Genomic DNA, 17420 nt, shown 5'->3' with positions numbered 1-17420 from the left:
CCATAAATAAGACTTCCCTAATGGAATGTGTGAGCATAAAAACACATGTGAAAACCATTCCTTCACAAGTCTCAAATGTGCGACCTGAGATATCATGTTACTGATCACTGAGATACATAAAACATGGCAGGAGGGCAGGATGCATGTTTTTCCTGGAATGTCTTTTAGATTAAAAGAAACTCAAAATGTGGGAGATTTTACAATTTGTATTCGAGACCCTTTAAATGACTCCAAACAACACATAGCATTGTTATATACTGGTTTGCAGGAGCATTTCCTTGTGCTAATGCATGTAAGAGTTCTTGGTTCATGAAAATCTCCACTGTCTGAGTCTTATTCAAAGAACTCCACTGTAAATGGCTACTGTACTGATGTAACATGGTGTTTTCAACACTATATGGGCAGAAATTCCTATAGATTACAAGATGAGAGCATAAAGATCAGGTCCAGCATGAGCTTGACTACCAGTATGTTACATATATTTTCTTACCACGTTGCTGTTAAGACCAATCCACAGAGGGTCTCCATATTCCTGTGCAAGTAAGAACAACAGTGCCTGGCTATATGGGTCTAAAATGCTGGCAAGTTCTGAGGCATTGTTATTGCAGTTTTTCTGTGCTTCCTCCCAGTTCATTTTGGAAGGGGTGACAGAATAGCTAATGCCACCTGAATGGTACAAAGTGAAGTCCAGCAGTGTTGCTGATGAGTTAAAGAGTTCAGGATCTGTAGGAATATGGAAAAAAAAACACCCTAAGAACAGTTAAATCTGGAGGCCACATATTGACTTGAGTGACTGAACAACATCTTCATTATTTACAAACCTAGTAGAAAATTGTTAGTGGAATTGAACACCTTCTCATTAGTTGTTTATAAGTAACAGATAACTTCAAAACAACAGTGAACTTTCTGGATGAAAGAAATACATTTTCAGTCTCTGAGAATTTTGAATCAGTAAATTCACGGTATCTTATATCGCAGAGGTAAATTCATGCAATCAGTCAAAAATAACACACCTACCCTGCATGTTTTCAAAATACTCTTTGCAGCTTAGCAGCTTTGTGACTGTCAGTCAGGTTTATTTGCATACATGTAAAACTTAACAGTTATGATCATCTATAGATCATTATGAACTTATGTAATGAAAATGTTTGGGGGTTTTAGCTATTTATACACTTTTTAAAATAAAATAATTTTGCTTTCCTAAATTCTGATATTTTATTTATCGTTCCTTTCTCCAAAACATTGCTAAGTAACACTGAGATGCAAGATGGGCCCTTAGGTTTTACTGATCTTTTACCTAAATAAAAAAATAAAAAAAAAATATAACTAATCTAAAGCATGTTAAACAAGAAAAGTAATTTTAATCCTTGTGTTACAAATTTTAAGATTACCAATACAGAACTCACCACTAGTCTTCTGGCATATATACCCTCTGGACTTAAAACACTCCTCATTGTTCCATTTTCCTGTGTCATCAGCATGACCTCTCTTCAGAGAAACACAATCAAACTGTTGGAGTAAAGAAAATAATATAAGTACATTGATATTAGAAATTATAAAACAAAGTACTATAACCCCCTGGGTAGTTTCACTCCTTTTTTCTTTGAATTCTGATATTGTAGAGTTTGTATTATAACTCTAGAAACACCTTTCTTTTATCTTTTTCTGTCCTTTCTGTCCTCCTCTGTGGTGGCCAGCTCCACCTTGGTACTGTCTTGAAAACCTTTGTAATCTTTGGCTCAGCCTGCTTGTTCATTTGGTTATTTTTGAGGAGACGTACTTGAGAGGCACTATTATTTTCAAGAGCTTTCTGTCACACCTTCTGTCTTGACTAATGAGCGACTATCAGCAAGTTTTTTGAATAAGAATGAAATAAAAATAAATGGAGGTCATGCTTTGTATTTGGCTTGCAAAGCCAACTTAAATAGTGGTTGTCCTTGACAGAATCATCTAAATGATGATCCTTGACAGAGTTATCATCAGCTCTAGTTCTTAGAATTTGTCTTTCAGCTACACTAGATCAGGTACAGAGTGCCTAAGAAGCTGGAACTTCAAGTTTATTATAATCTGCAATGGCCTCCTAAGCTGCCATGCAGAAATTTTAGGAACACCTGTTTTAGTGGCTCTTGACTCTAGTTTCTTAAGCTTGAGTAACTTTTTGATGTTAATTGACTCCTTTGAAAAGGCTCCTCTGAAGAAGATAGCTGTTAGTATCTTGAAGGTGAAGGAGAAAAGTAGAAGGCACCTTTGCATATTATTTTTTTTCCCCGCTTTTGATATTTCCCAGGAGGGTTATGAGAGCTGCAGTAAAGTAGGGCTGTGTATTGTGCTGTATCTCATGTGTCTTCCTGCATGCCTTGGCCAATGGCTAGATAGGCAAGAGCAGAATGAATTGGCTCAGGTGCAGATTAAGCTGGTTGTCTAAAAGTGTGATTTCTGGGTTCTCTGGAGGTGTGGATACCAAAATGAAGGGAGGATGGACAGTGAGTGGAATGACATAGTGTGAAGGGCAAGTTCTGAAAGCAAGATATGGAAATAAATGGAAGAAAGGCAATGTAGGTGTGCAAATTAGTCTGTATTGCTCTGAACATGTAGAATGCTATTTTATTTACAGCATTCTGAGGTTTAATTTCAGTGCTAGCAGTGGAGAGAGTTTGGCTGGTTTAGAAAGTAGTTGAAATCTATTGGCACTTAGCAATTCAATTACAGTATTAAATAGGGAAGAAGTAGAAAAAATTGAACTCTTTCCTCTTGCAACCTCTCCTTCCTTTTCAAGCATGAGTTAACTTGTCAAACGTGAAAACATTGCCAACATGTGTTGACTTCTAAAATTCTAATGTTGCATTTATATTCTCTGCAAAATGAGCAGCAAATTACTATGAAAAAGAAAACTTTATTCAATCTAAGCAATCTTTATTCAATCTGCCCATTGCTGCAATTTTGCCAAATTGCAGCAATGCCATTTTGTGCTCTGAGATAACTAGAATACTCAATCATTGAAACATTTAATCACCAATCTCGGTGTAAAGATAGATGAACAACTTGGGGAGAAGGCTGAGGCAACGTCTGTAGCAAAGTGAGCTGTTTACTTGAAGTGATACTGCTCCTCAGATTTGACTTGATGGTAGACACTAAGTGGTATTTACCTGTTGCAGATTGTGGCCGTCTTCTGGATGTAGACTGGGATACAAAACGGGTTCTACAAGTTTTGGGGAATCTGGAGCCCAGTTTGTATAGGAGACAGCACTTCCATCAGTCCAAACAAAGTTGAGTTCACTGAGTATATCATTCAAGCCAATCCAGGGATCATTGGAAACATCCTTCAAATGGTAAGTGAGAAAAGCTGGAAAAAAAACCAACAGAAAAGAGGATGAACATGTCATGTCATCAGTCAAGACATCAGCTCATAAACAAATCCTTAACTATTCTGTTTGTCAACGTCTTGTAAATACATTTTAATTAGCATTTGATCAGAAATTTACCCAAGTTTATTATTTTGAGGTTATGCCAAGCCTTTGCCTGTGCAAAGTCTCAAAGAGTGAAAGTATTTGGAACTATGAAGCAAGATTGGAAAGAGGACAGATGCAAAAAACCTGCCTGACCACCATGTTACCTAATGAGTTAACTTATTTCAACACTCAGGATGAGCTGATTGACTGATGGAAGTGTGTAGCTGTATACAGCTGCAAATGGAAGCCCAGGAACATAGGCAAGGTGAAAATGTGCCTTCCTCTGACATTCTGCTGATGAATTAAGTTGCAGAATTTAGGCAGTCATTTCAGAGAGGTATAGTAATATATCCCTTTCTGTTTCTGACAGAAACAGACCATGGATTCCTTTTCTTTCTCTGTGTCTAAAACTATAAATACCACATCTGGATTTGTTATTCTATGTTTATTCATACCCTATAAATAATGTAAAGCAGTTTGCATAGAACAGGAGGAAGCAACCCTTAGCATCACTAGCATGCCCTAGACAGATGGTTCCAGTTCTTCCAAAAATGTTTCATGCCATGGCCATATAATCCATGTTCAGTATACATATTGTAAAATACATACATTTACATACTATCTCTTTTTGCCATGTTCTTTGTGGGAAATGACCACTGTATACAGAGCAAATGCCATCTATTACCTAAAGGGCTGTTGCACTATACCTTGTACTTGTTCATTATGTATGCTCGCCAGGTTTCCTCCAAGGCTCATACAATTTCTTCTTGCAGTATGCCAGTATTCATAGGAAGAGCCAAAAAATTTGTAACACTAGGGAAAAATGAGTGTAGACTGTTAGTGGGTGACAGCAAAAGAAATTTAGGTTGGAATTACACCAGTTTAAGTAGAAATTAGCCTAATTCGGATCCACAAAATGATTTTCCAAAGTTAATAAGAACTCAGCTCTGGAACCAAGTCAAAACCATTCACAAATCTGAAATTTACTCTGTGTCTTTCTGTGAGGGTTTGAGAAAGTCACAACAAAACTCAAACAACCATTTATAAGCCACAGCCTGATGAGAATCTAATGTGTTAACTGACTCAGAGATTTTGAGAAGTGATACTCCATCATTAGTTAAAGACAAAGAAGTGCTGACTATAAGAAAAGCCGAGCCCAGGGTTTCATGTGGAATCATCTGAACTTTCTGAAAAACATTTTTGACCTAGAGCCTATGGTCAGTGTGCTCTCATGTGTGTACTCAGCCTTTTTCATTTTACAGCTCTTTTATTAATGGAAGTATATGACACTTGATTTCTTAAAAAGCACGTAGTCATCACATTACCAATACACATTCACCCTGAAATGTTTTGGGTAATGATGAGTGTGCCTAGTGTGCCCTCTCCATGTTTAAGCTCATCCTCTGCTCTGTGGCACGCCAGTAGCACCGTCAGAGAATTATGTTTCCTAGTTTGTGGAAAATAACAGTTCTGATGACTGTAACAAAAATGCAAAAAAAGCATACTGGCATAAAGTCAACTGGTGTGAATATCCATGGGTGCTTTCATAACAATATTGTTTATATTAGAAAATAGAACCCTTGGTTAACTGCTTAATAAGTAGATCTAGTTTGTCCCTTTTGGGAAGAGGCAAGCATTACATTGAAGCCTGTTTGGAAAAATTTGGCCTTATTTCTGATTTGTTCCAGCTCAAATGACTGATTTTATGCTATAGTTGGTGCTTTCAGTTGAATTCAGTTCAATTTTTTTGAAAGTATAGACAATAGAGCAGTTTTTCCAATGTATCTCAGATGACCACTTCTCAGGAAAACAATTAAAAATCTGTAAAACCGCCATTTTGCAAGAGTTAGGCAACTGGTTCAGTTTTTAACGCAACTTTGGATAATCACTGTCAAAAGATAGCTGAGAGACAAGATGCTGCTTGTATATCTTTAAGTACCTTCTCAAGGACTAATAGCATTGTACTTAGATGGAAGTTACCATACCTGATTTTTAAATAAAAGCCAATCTTCAGGACATCCTCCAGGAGGTGAAGGTACCGCTGAAGGAAGTGTTGCATTTATAAAACTTCTGTGCCTCTCACAGATATAGCCATGTGAAAAACCACAGCTGACATCATTCCACAAGCCTGAAATCAATTTAAATATAGGTAATAAGACATTGAATAAGGTTGAAATTTGTGGGAAAGTGAACTGGCTTCTGTGCTTGTAGGTTCAAAAGCAATCTGCTTGGGAATGTGAGAAAACATGCTTCAGCTCTGCTCTATGTCCCATCATCACTGCTTACAAGAGGACTTTGGTCCTGCTGTGACTGTGGGAGTAGTGGCCATACGAGATGGCTGATACGGCAACTCTGACCTCTGAGTAGAACTCACCCAAAGAGCTTTGTTGCACTGAAACATGCAAGTGTAAAGTAATACTTTATGAGTGAAAACACTGTAAAATGTGGAACTCCATATATGTTCTATTTCTTTGCTAACTATTATCTAATTATTTTTGAAAGACAAATTTGCCCTTGATTTGAGTAGAACATATTGTTTGTGCAGCTGAAAAATCAGTGATCAAATTGTCCCTGCATTCCCCATTGAAATCAATTTCTTATATTCTACTTTAATGGCTAATATTGCTCCTGAAGAAACCTCAGATATAATGACTATATTTTATTATGCATATTTTACCAAATTTCTGGTAAATAATGGATTAAAGTTGGCGAGACATTTTTAACAAATGGAAAAAAGCATTACCCATAAAAATACTTTTTAAAAAAAGTTGTGTAACTCACCATCATTTTTGTTTAGGACCACACAATTTTCTTGAGCATCTGCAAAGTTGGGCTCACCCTGTGCCCAAGCTGCATAGTGCACCGGGCTTCCATCCATCCAACTGAAAAAAACCAGCAACAAAACCGTAGTGGTTACTCAGACAATGTTCATGGAACAGTACAGAAAAATCTACCTTAACATGCTAAAAATATTTTTTAAAAAATTACAGCTGATTCTGTCTGTAAATTGAGTTTCCATTAGGATTAAAAGACCTTAGATAATGAAATCCCTGCACATCAAGTCAAAGACTAAAAATACCTTTATTTTTAACAGACATTATCTATGTATTCATAGCATGTATATTCTCCATAAAAATGCCATGTAAAACAGTGGTTTTACAATGTAGTTAAAAAAAAGGAGAGCACACATTTCAACATGCAATATAGCTCTCTGAATCTGCGTTTAACTCCTTTGCAGTGGTCCCTCCAGAAGGAACTCTGGCAGTACAAAATTTCTACAGCCACTTTTTATGAATCTTGATGTAGCTTGTTTACCTACCTAAACTGTTGATCAGCATTCTGAATTAATCCTATGAGATATGACTTCAATTTGCCATTTTTTAAGATCTAAAAAGAAAAATGTACTTTTAGTTAGTGCTTTCTAATATTTAGTAGTTATCTAACATGAAAAAGTGTAAATTTTGTGCTAGGGAAGCAAACATGAATACACATTGTATAAATGATCATGTGTAGTCACCACAGAGGACCCCTGTTGAAGTAAATACCATAAAACACATACTTTTGATTTATTATCTTTATTGCTGCTTTCCCAGTTTTGCCTGCATTACTGGTATGATCAAAGCTTTCAAAGTTGTGTTCTCAATTTAAAAAGAAACAAGGAAGACTTGAGAAAAATTTTAGCATAATTTTTTTTTCGTACTTTCCTGTTCTTAAGCAGCCATGTAATTCCTGTGCCTCAAAGCTGTCTGTCCTCTCCTCCTTTCGTATTCTTGCCCACATAATAAAAGCAAGCATCTAATAGTGTGAAACAGAAAGGAGGTTGTGTGGCTGCTTTGGTATTCGTAAACCAAACAGGGTTATGGCAGAGGTTTGAGGCAACAACCATGCTATTAAATTGTTAGTATGCCCCTGCCACAGCTTTGGCATGTGCCCATCAGAACTGTCTCAGGCAGCATGTGGGCAGTGCCTTTGAAATACATGAATAGTTTTGATACCTGTTGCAGGAAAACTAATTCACGAAGGTCCTAGTTCATCAGGCCTTGACGTGGACCAGGCTAAACCTTTCTTTGAAAAGTTGTTTTGTTCAGCAACATGATGTGGTATGCGACCATCAGAGCTACACTGGCAGTAGCCTCACATCTACATGTAACACTGTATTCTACAATATGATATTCAGATGAAAAGTAACCGCCCTGTCAAAAGGATGGTTTTCTCAGTATACATCTAATCTGCCTGTTCATTGCTCCTTACATATATTTGGTCATGGACAGAACTCTAGATTAAAATATACAAGAATATACCCACCCTAGTAAATGGTGAATTCTTTTGTATTTATTTTCCTAAAGAGGAGCTCTGCTCTGTAGAATAAATATTTTATCATTGAACATTTAAATCTTCTCTTAATAAAAGGTAGTGATATTATGCAACAAGCACATTCCCCTGTACTTCACAAGCATATGCAGCAGGATATATAGGCCATATATTGTATAACATAGCCAAATTTCCTCTTACACGTTTCCACAAAAATTTTCTTTCACTATTACTTCCAATAGTAGCAAGATCTCCATGATTGTTTTTGCAAAATGTTCTGGCTTTTTCCATAGAGGTCTTTTCTGTGCTGAAAAAATATTGTTTGTCTCCTTTTATAATCCAGCCATCTTCTGTGACTTCATACTCTGCAACGCAGAAGAGGAATCTCTGTATTCTTCACAGTTCTTACACAAAGCTGGTGTTGTTACATGATACCACCCTTTAGATAAGAGAAAACAAGTAGAAGCTTACCGGCAGAAGGACCCTGAGGTTCTGGTTTCAAAGGTGTTCCTGTAATGAAATAGGAAAACAATGAAGATGTAAAACGTTTCCAAATGTTGAGCCAGTATAAGTGTTCAATTAGTGGAAATTATCTTAGCATCTATCAATTTTTCATAGGTTACATATTCAATGCAGAATATATTTATATAGTATCTTTGGTGCAGAGAAAAAAAAGGATGTTCAGGGAGTAACAGATGCATCACAGGCCTACATCTCTGTCTTGGTAGATTTTTGGTAAGTGCATCTTTTACATCCTGAATGTTGCCTAAATTAGATGACTGAAGTTAGTCTGAATGAGTACTTGTTTCTGAAGGAAAACTAAGTGAAAATACTTTACTTCAGTGTTGGTATACTTTGCACAATAATAAGAGATTCTTCATGGACATTGTCTTGTATCTGAATAAGAAATTCAAATTCTAAACAATTTTTTTCTTCAGAGGATTTTAAATTTTATTAGTATTCATTTGTTTATGAAACTTTTTTTCTCTGTGAAACTACTTTATGAAGAATCACATTTGACTGAAAATCCACCAGCTTCTGACAAATAATTTAAATTAAAAATTTCCACATCACAAGGAGTGGGATATTGGACATGCAAGGACAAGAGCTATAAAAGTGTAAAACAAATGTCACCTTTATAATTTTTTTCCACAGGAATTCATGGTAATGTTTGTGTTGCTGTAAGTGTAATTACGTTAAATTAAGTGTGTGACACGCATGCTTGTGGAAAAAAAAAAAAAAAGTCATGTCACCTTTTAAAAATAATCTCTTGTGTGATTGGTTTAAAAGATTTAAAAGAAAAAAATATATGTCTGTTCTGGAAGTACAAAGTATTATGACTGTTTCAGCATCTTTCGTTATGACATTATGCCCTGCTGACTAATGATGGTAATTTCTTCAGGCTATAATTTCTGCCATTCATACACTAACAATAATTAACAGTATGCTACTGTTGACACTTTTGCTAATGATTTTTAGTTGTGGTGATCATGCAGGTGAGGACTTACAAAGGAAGTTGCCAGGAAAGGTATCTTCTCAACTTCTCTTTGAGATAGATGTCTATGACTATTACTTTTTAAGTATAAGAAGCTGAGACAACATGCCTTCATTAGAATCAGATTATTTTGAGTGATAAACCAGCACAGAAATTATCTTATTTAGAAAAATATCACTTTAAACATTAACCCTTAGCACTTGTGTGAAGGAGCCCAGGGAGCCATCAAAGCAACGCTTCTGTTAGTCTTAGAAGTACAATGTGCAAGTCAATACATTGCTATAATTGATTCGTCTCTTATTTTGCTGAATATCTTTCTCAATGGTAGTTACATTTGGGTAAAAAAAACCCAACAAACAAACCAAGAAGTATATAAACATAGAAGATTTTGCTATTAGTATGAGAGGAAGATGTAAGCCTGCCTATTGTCTTAAAGTATATAAATTCTGAAGCTTGGATTACCATCTTTTCATTATAGCAAGCCTGTTGTCACAGGAGTTTCTTTACATGCCATCTTACAAAGAGAATGATTCCAGTATGCTGGTAGTCTTTTTTAAATTAGACTAGGTGACTAATGTGTCCTTGTGTCGCATTCTAGCTCCGAGTGGAGGAGTAAAGTTTCACTTCAGAAAACATATGGAAATTTAAAGTAATCCTTTTTTTTTTTTTTCAAAATTGTAATCCTCTCATTCTTCCTCTTTGCCCCCTTTGCCCCCAACCTGGAAATTCCCTTCAAGTAAAAGTTGCAAGGAACGTACAGTTTCATGTCAGTCAAAGCTTCACTTTTGACAAAAATCTGCTTTTGTGCAGGGCGGTGGAGTTTACCAGATAAGCCGTTGAGGTTGCTTTCACCTTATTTTCTATGATTCTATAATTACATAAACAAGTATATTTTCAGTAAAGCTTATCCTATAATATACTTTTTTTAATAAAACAGAAAAAGGTTTATCATTAACAGTTGAAATGTTGTATTCTGAAAGTATTTATATGTCTTGACCTGTTTTTCCTTCTGCAAAATTCCTGTGGAATCAACCAGATCTTCTACCAGCATGTGACTTGCAGAATTTCCTGTTTTGATAGAATGGGATTCAGTTTAAATTTCTTCCTAATGTGAGTTTAGAGTAAAAAGTAACCTACCTTTCTTTATTTCACAAATCCAGTTATGACTGTATTCACAGTGCACCTCAATCCATGACATGGAAGACTCTTCACTGATTGCTCCACAATATTCAAACGCATTATTGTAAAAATAACCATTTTTCTTATAATTCACCTACAGAAGAAACATAGCTTTGGTTTTTATTCTTTTCATACAGGGGAAAAAGTTGTACTCTGGAAGGAAAGAGAAGTAGCACTGAAGTTTCAAACCGCTCCTTACTTTCCTCCTATGGCTGTGCAGCTTATGTGGGCTATTAAATTAATACAGTCACTGCAAGAAAAAAAGATGGGTTTACGCAGCATTTAACAGACTCTAGAAGTCCCATGAAAACTGGAATCAAATGAGGTTATAAATCAATAGCAGGGGAAAGGAACATGGCAATATATCACCAGAGACCAATAAAAATCAGGAGAGACCTTTCTCATATAGTTGCTGCTTAGATAATCATCTCTGTAGCTGTAACTAGTACTCCATGTTACTACTGTTGTGATGGTATAACCTCGGGGTTTGTTGGCCTTTTTCTCTTCCAAACCACTATGAAGAATAATGATTTAGAACTACCCAGTGGCAAGGTAGACATTTTGGGGAATTCTTATGCAGCTTGCATCCACGCAAGTCATGGAAACAGCTACAACAGCAAAAAAGTCAGAACAGAAAGAAACTGGCAAGGTCAAACACTCACCGGTGATCCATCACTCCAGGAAAGCCCGCCATCAGGATCCAAACACTGCAAGCCTATCCAGAAAGGCTGAGGTGATGGGGATTTTTTTCTAGAGTGTGAAAAAATGTATCATGGAAGAAGAGAATGTATGTTGTTAGCTCTGCTACATTTTGCAAGTTACGTGGGACAATAACTCTCACACTGAAGACTTCATATAGAGTAGAAATTTTTAAAATAATGAAATGCTGTTGGCGAGCAAAATCCCATTAGCAAGTAAGTGAAGTTCATGCCTTAAAATTTTCTACTTTGCAAATAGTTGTGTTAAAAACAGATCACATCTTTTTTCTTCATTGATGTTGTGATTATAGTGTTCTTTGAGAAATGAAATGTTCAGGTTTGCTGGAAGTCACAATTTAGTTTCAAAATGGTTCAGTGAACAAACTTAGAAATGGATCTGAAGGAGAAGCATTCAACCAATTTGGTTGTTGGGTGTGGGGTTTTTTAATTTAAAAAAAATTGCAGTTGATGACAAATTTTAGGAACTCCAAAAATGTCTTTGAAAATGGTACCCATATGACACACTTTCTCAGTTCTTTTTCTTATGACTATGATGATAAACTAATTTTCAACTAATTATCTCAGGAGCAACTCAAGAATATTATCATTATTCATATATAAATTATTGTTACACCAAAATTTCAATTATTAGATATTTTGTTTACTTACATTATTAAGTTTTCTATCACTGTTTGCTCTTCTTCACTTCTAATGGCAGCCAGATCTCCTCCTATTTCTCTGCAGAAATCTCGGGCTTCAAGCCATGTTTTCTTTTGGTTTTCTTCTCTCACAAAAGCCTATAGACACAGGTAGAACACTATCTTTACAGCATATTAAAAATAAATCTGCTGACTGCCTTGTACAAACAAAATAGGAAAACATTCCATTACATATATAATATGAATTAAAGAATATGCTAATTGGATAACTTTACATATCACTCATAGAGCGATAACTGCAGTGATTTCCATGAATAGTTGTGTAAAAGCTTACTACATTTGTGCAATAACGTGCCATTCTCTGAAGCTTAGACGCCCTATCTGTTTGGTGCTGTTCTGTCTCATGAGTAGGATTACTGGAAAAAATAATACTTACTCTAAAGCATGAATTAGTGCTATTGCTTGTATCCCAACCCAAAGGACATTTGGAATCAGAAACAGTTTCAGGAGCAAGAGGAAGAGTGATTTTTTCAGCTAGTTTTTTGCAGAGAAATTTTGCCTTTATTTCACAGTTCTGAACATCCCATAGTCCAGCTGCATTTCCAGTCCTTAGGGCAACACAACCAGCTTCATTCCCTTTGTGAGATATAAAAGAAAGTTGGAATGTGTTTTAAAGTGGTTCCTTTGGCATTTTTACAGCTCATGTCATTCATTTACAAAAGACTTACTGAAATATTAAGTATAGTGTCTGCTTAAAGGAGGAACTGCAAAAAGAGGAGACCAGCAAGCGGAGTCCTTCATCATCTTCCCTCCCCGATGAAAAGCTTTACAAGCGCATGAACAACCCCTTGCATGCCGCTTCCCTATGCCACTCACTGCAAGGATTTGGCAGCCCGTTGCCCAGGCTGGAAGGGATTTCACCCTTTCCGCTCAGTTTGATTTTGCTCTTATAAGCAATGAGGAGGCAGAAAAGAAATATTTTCATGGCATCATAGAAAATCCTAGAATCATAGAATCATTTAAGTTGAAAAGACCTTTAAGATCATTGAGTCCAGCTGTTAACCTAACACTGCCAAGTCCACCACGAAACCATGTCCCTAAGTGCCACATCTATGTGTCTTTTAAATACCTCCAGGGATAGTGACTCAACCACTTCCCTGGGCAGCCTGTTCCAATGCTTGACAACCCTTTCCATGAAGAAGTTTTTCCTAATATCCAACCTCAACCTCCCCTGGCGCAACTTGAGGCCATTTCCTCTTGTCCTATCGCTTGTTACTTGGGAGAAGAGACAGACCCCCACCTCACTGCAACCTCCTTTCAGGTAGTTGTAGAGAGCGATAAAGTCTCCCCTCAGCCTTCTCTTCTCTAAACTAAACAGCCCCAGCTCCCTCAGCTGCTCCTCATCAGACTTGTGCCCCAGGCCCCTCACCAACTTGGTTGCCCTTCTCTGGACACGCTCCAGCACCTCAATGTCTTTCCTGCAGTGAGGGGCCCAAAACTGAACACAGCACTCGAGGTGCGGCCTCACCGGTGCCGAGTACACGTATCAAAAGACGCTCCTGTTTCAAAGGCAGAATATTCCTATGTGTCATCATGTATGTGTTTTAGCAAAGTTGGGAAACAGTTTAGAATGACAACACAGAAAGTTCCTTAGTAGCATAAATTTAATCCGATGGCAGAGTACCAGGCATTGCTGCATTCCAGTTTGTGTACAGAACACCTTCACCAGTCACCCACTTGAACATCCCTTGCTCTTCTGTGTCTGAGAGACCAATCCAAAAATACTTCTCAGAGCTCAGGCCAACAAGGCTGGTCAGGTAGGCTTGCTCATATCTGAAATAACAAGAATCAGATGGGGATTAAGTCTAGCTTTGCCTTTGTGTGCCATTTCTCAGCATCCTAAACACACAAGAGTAGAATGAATGGAGTCTCCATTAGGTTCCTTTTAGATAGAAATATGTTACTTAACTGGGTACCAGATGGACGAGCTTCAATAGCAGGTGAAGCTGTGCTGTACTGAAAAACTGCTCCTTTCAGAACGGAAGCAGCTGTAGTCTATTCTTTCAGAGTAAAGTACTGTATTTATTGATTATTTTTTTTCTCAGAAAAATGATATTCTGTTTTTCTGGTTTTGCATTTTTTCCCAAAAGGTTCTCAACTATTTTATAAAATTCCAATATTACTGCATCAGATATACAGTTTTAAAACTCTTTTTGTACCTGTCTCTTATACTTGTTAAATAACCACTGCTCCTTTCACAGGTTTTCTTTGCTTCTGAAAAAGTTACAGAGGTATGGCCAACCAGGTAGCAGTAGAAACCATGTCTTTCCCAGCCCTGTCAAGAACATGTGAAATGTAAAAGTAAAAAAAATAAGTTAAAAAAAAAAGCAGTAAAAAGAGCATATGTTATAGTGCTTGAACTTCAACGTACACCCTTAAATCAACATATTTTAATATAACCTAATGTTATAATGTATCCATTTGAATTACGGTGGACCAATGGAAATTTAAGCTTAGTAAACATCCAGAAGGAAGAGATTTAATACATATGAGTCCCCCTTTTTTGACAATTAGTAACTGATAAATTTTAACAGATAAAAAAGTCAGAGGCACACAGAATGGAAACTGTATTCAGAAGCTGGTGAATAAAATACTTCCTTGCTCAGAACTGAAGATAGTAGTCTGTGTTATAGTGAGATGCTGACTCAAGTTTCCTGATGCTTCTAGGCTAAAAGAACAGGAACAAGACTAATTAATTGATTTAACTTATCAGCTCACCTAAAATGTCTGACTGAAGAGGTAGCATAAAAATTATTGAAAAGCAAAATCCTCAAAATTTTACAGCTAATTCCAAGCCACTTTTCCCTTCTATACCAGCTCAAGATTTGCTTGCTGCAACCAAAGAAGGTAAATAAAATCTGTGTTCAGTATTTGACTGCTGCCTAGTTCCATCTAGCACAATGAGTCTCAGCTCTGTCCCCATATGGGTTTGTGGGATATGTTACTAAATATAGAACAGTAGTAAATAGGAAAGTAAAAAGAGAGAAAAAGAAGAAAAAAACCCCAGTAGGGTAAAATAACTTGTTCAAAACAAATTCACTCATAAAAGCAGTTTGATTGTTTTGATTTGGCTTCAATAGTGAGATTTGTCATCATCTTGCATCATGTCACATAGTCCAGAAATGGTTCCCGGTCTCTGCTATGTCTTAGATAACCACAGATGGTTGTAGAACAATATAACAAATATGCAGAAAACCTCAGTAATGGCTTTAGGCTCTTTCACAGACAGTTCTGAGAGATAATGGACCTGACATTGACAAAAAAAATTTCAAAATAACTTTCTTTTAAATTAGGGAATGTAGTGAAAATTATCACCCTGAATTTGATGTACAGTCACACTTGTTAGGGGTAAAAAAAACCCCATAGTTTCAATGTCAAGTGGAGCTTGTGAAAAAAAAAATGGATTTTTGCTCACCAGATTCTTGGTTACACTTTCTTCTTACCTTCAGGCAGGCAGGATCAGTCTTTGCTGCCCCAGAAGCTCCTTGTAGTGGGTCTCTTCTGCAGATGTAACCTAACTTTCTATCACAGGCACTGTCTGCCCAGTATCCATCCTAAATGCAGTTTGGGAAGAGGTGAAAAGTAGTAAGGCAGAACCTGTTTCCTTTAGAAACAATACTGATTTTAATATTTTTTTTTAAATATTGTTTCAGTGGGAGAATACAGATCTGTACTTTTTAATGAATTCCAAGTATTTGTGCTTAACTGTGAGGTTATGTTAAGCTAAGTGTCACAGACAGACTGTTAAGGTTTGCTTGGCATATAATGTACACCCACCATCAGATATGAACATTTATCTAGTTATCTCTAACTTTAAATTCAATTTAGAACAACCATCTTTCTGAGTGACTAAAGATGCCATTCTCTGATTTTTTTCAAAGTTGCATTCAAAGAAACCCTAAAAATAGAAACAAAATTCAAATAGTATAGTGCTACACGAATGTGGAATGATTCTACCTCTCCTGCCATAATGACACAATCTTCTTGCCCATTGATTGCATGGGTTGGTTCTCCAGGCAACCATTTGGTATATGTCACAGCCGTCCCATCACTCCACTCAAAGTACATTTGAGTGTTGAGGTCATTCAGACCAATCCACAGCTCATCCACAGCTTCTAAGAACAGAAAATCACCTATGTTAGTACCCAAGTTAAAACAGTCCATAGGAGCAAGATTTTGTGGAGATGAGCTGAAATTGCCATGTTACAATACAAATTCATCTAGATTAAATGACAGTGGAGCTTATTTTAAGATCTAATTCACATTCTTCTTTCAAGAAGTTAAAAAATGAGATACCAGCAGGAAATGAGATTCCTCAGCTTTATCAGTAAAAGTCCATTACTGTGTCTGCAGCTACAAGGTGCCTGAGGCAGATGATAAACCCAAATACTGCAGTAAACAGAGCAGTTATTTCCTTCAAGTGATTTCATGCAGTGAAAAACAAATGAAAATCAAAATGAAAAGAATGAAAAAGAAAATGAAGAAAGCACTAATGATTCCTCTTGTGTTTTTTTGGTGGTTTTGTTTTTAATCTATCTGTGGGCTTTCCCTATAAATATTCACATCAAACAAGTTTGGGTTTTTTTAATCCTGTACGGTTTCCACTAATATAATTCTCCATTTCTACCAAACTGCCCTGTAGAAATACTCACTGTAGCCAAGCTGAGACAGTATGAAGCTATGCTCCTCAGGGTTGTGGATACTGGCCAGATTGCCGTTGCTCTCATTGCAGGAAATTAGGGCTTCTCTCCATACTCTGGGGTCTCTATGAACCATGAAACAGTGATCTCCATAGGGCAACCATCCTTCTGGGCATTTAACAGGCTCTGCATTCCGTCAAAATCAATAGATATTTCAAGTTTTTAAACAGTCTAGTCTAGAATAACGACAATTACATTTGAAATCAGTTAATTAACTAATTAGAATGAAAATTGAGTGCTTATAAATAAGCAGTGCTTCTATTCATTCCTCATACATATAAAACATTTTAGTCTGTTTGCTGTTGCACACTGTACTTTTACAGAATACACACTGCATTTAAACAAAAAAGGAAAATAATGGAGCCAGTGGTTACTGGGCTTCACTAGTGTGAAATATTCGCTTTTGGACAGAGGAATATTTTGGAATTCCATATATAGTGTTTTCACACAATATACCCCACCCAATTATGTTTTGCATATTTCATAAAGGCATTATTACTGCAGCAGAAGTAATTCTCTGCATACATGGCTTCCCATACTAAGTCTTATTAAATAAATCAGAGGAAAGCCATCTGAAGGAGCTTGCTCTTTTTTGCCATCTTTCTAGGTCACAGGCAACCCCACCGATGAGGTGGTTTGAGCCTATTGGTGACATCTTTTCAAGCCTTCAGTGATGAGCCTCCATGTTTTCATTAGAATGCACTGCAGGAAGGGTGAGGCATTTCTAAGTTTATTTTCACGTCCATGCAGTCCATGATACTTCTGTGATAGTTTATGGCTTAGACCAGTGCCTCTGGAATTGCGAATAAAAACATGAAATAAAAATTGCTTGTGTGGTTACTGGGTTCCCGGAACATTTCCAGTATTTA

The 17420-nt window shown here is 36.7% G+C and overlaps 1 protein-coding gene across 5 annotated transcripts in view; it reads right to left on the bottom strand.

Moving 5' to 3' along the window:
* Positions 1-17420, bottom strand: part of LOC126038059 (macrophage mannose receptor 1-like) — a 34068-nt gene that overhangs the window by 7176 nt on the left and 9472 nt on the right. For all 5 annotated transcript variants that reach the window (XM_049799156.1, XM_049799157.1, XM_049799160.1 and 2 more), the window contains 18 exons: positions 16504-16677; positions 15809-15966; positions 15295-15405; positions 14011-14126; positions 13476-13624; positions 12228-12427; positions 11802-11929; positions 11097-11184; positions 10393-10528; positions 8232-8270; positions 7962-8125; positions 6769-6836; positions 6231-6331; positions 5435-5577; positions 4157-4262; positions 3147-3343; positions 1407-1509; positions 491-723 (listed from right to left, as the gene is read on the bottom strand). In XM_049799156.1, the coding sequence (XP_049655113.1) occupies positions 491-723; positions 1407-1509; positions 3147-3343; positions 4157-4262; positions 5435-5577; positions 6231-6331; positions 6769-6836; positions 7962-8125; positions 8232-8270; positions 10393-10528; positions 11097-11184; positions 11802-11929; positions 12228-12427; positions 13476-13624; positions 14011-14126; positions 15295-15405; positions 15809-15966; positions 16504-16677 (2414 nt within the window). The remainder of the gene's footprint in view (positions 1-490; positions 724-1406; positions 1510-3146; positions 3344-4156; positions 4263-5434; positions 5578-6230; positions 6332-6768; positions 6837-7961; positions 8126-8231; positions 8271-10392; positions 10529-11096; positions 11185-11801; positions 11930-12227; positions 12428-13475; positions 13625-14010; positions 14127-15294; positions 15406-15808; positions 15967-16503; positions 16678-17420) is intronic.

Source organism: Accipiter gentilis, chromosome 4, assembly GCF_929443795.1.
Source record: "Accipiter gentilis chromosome 4, bAccGen1.1, whole genome shotgun sequence".
Lineage (NCBI taxonomy): Eukaryota > Metazoa > Chordata > Aves > Accipitriformes > Accipitridae > Astur > Astur gentilis.
This window is presented reverse-complemented; position numbering and strand designations above follow the sequence as displayed.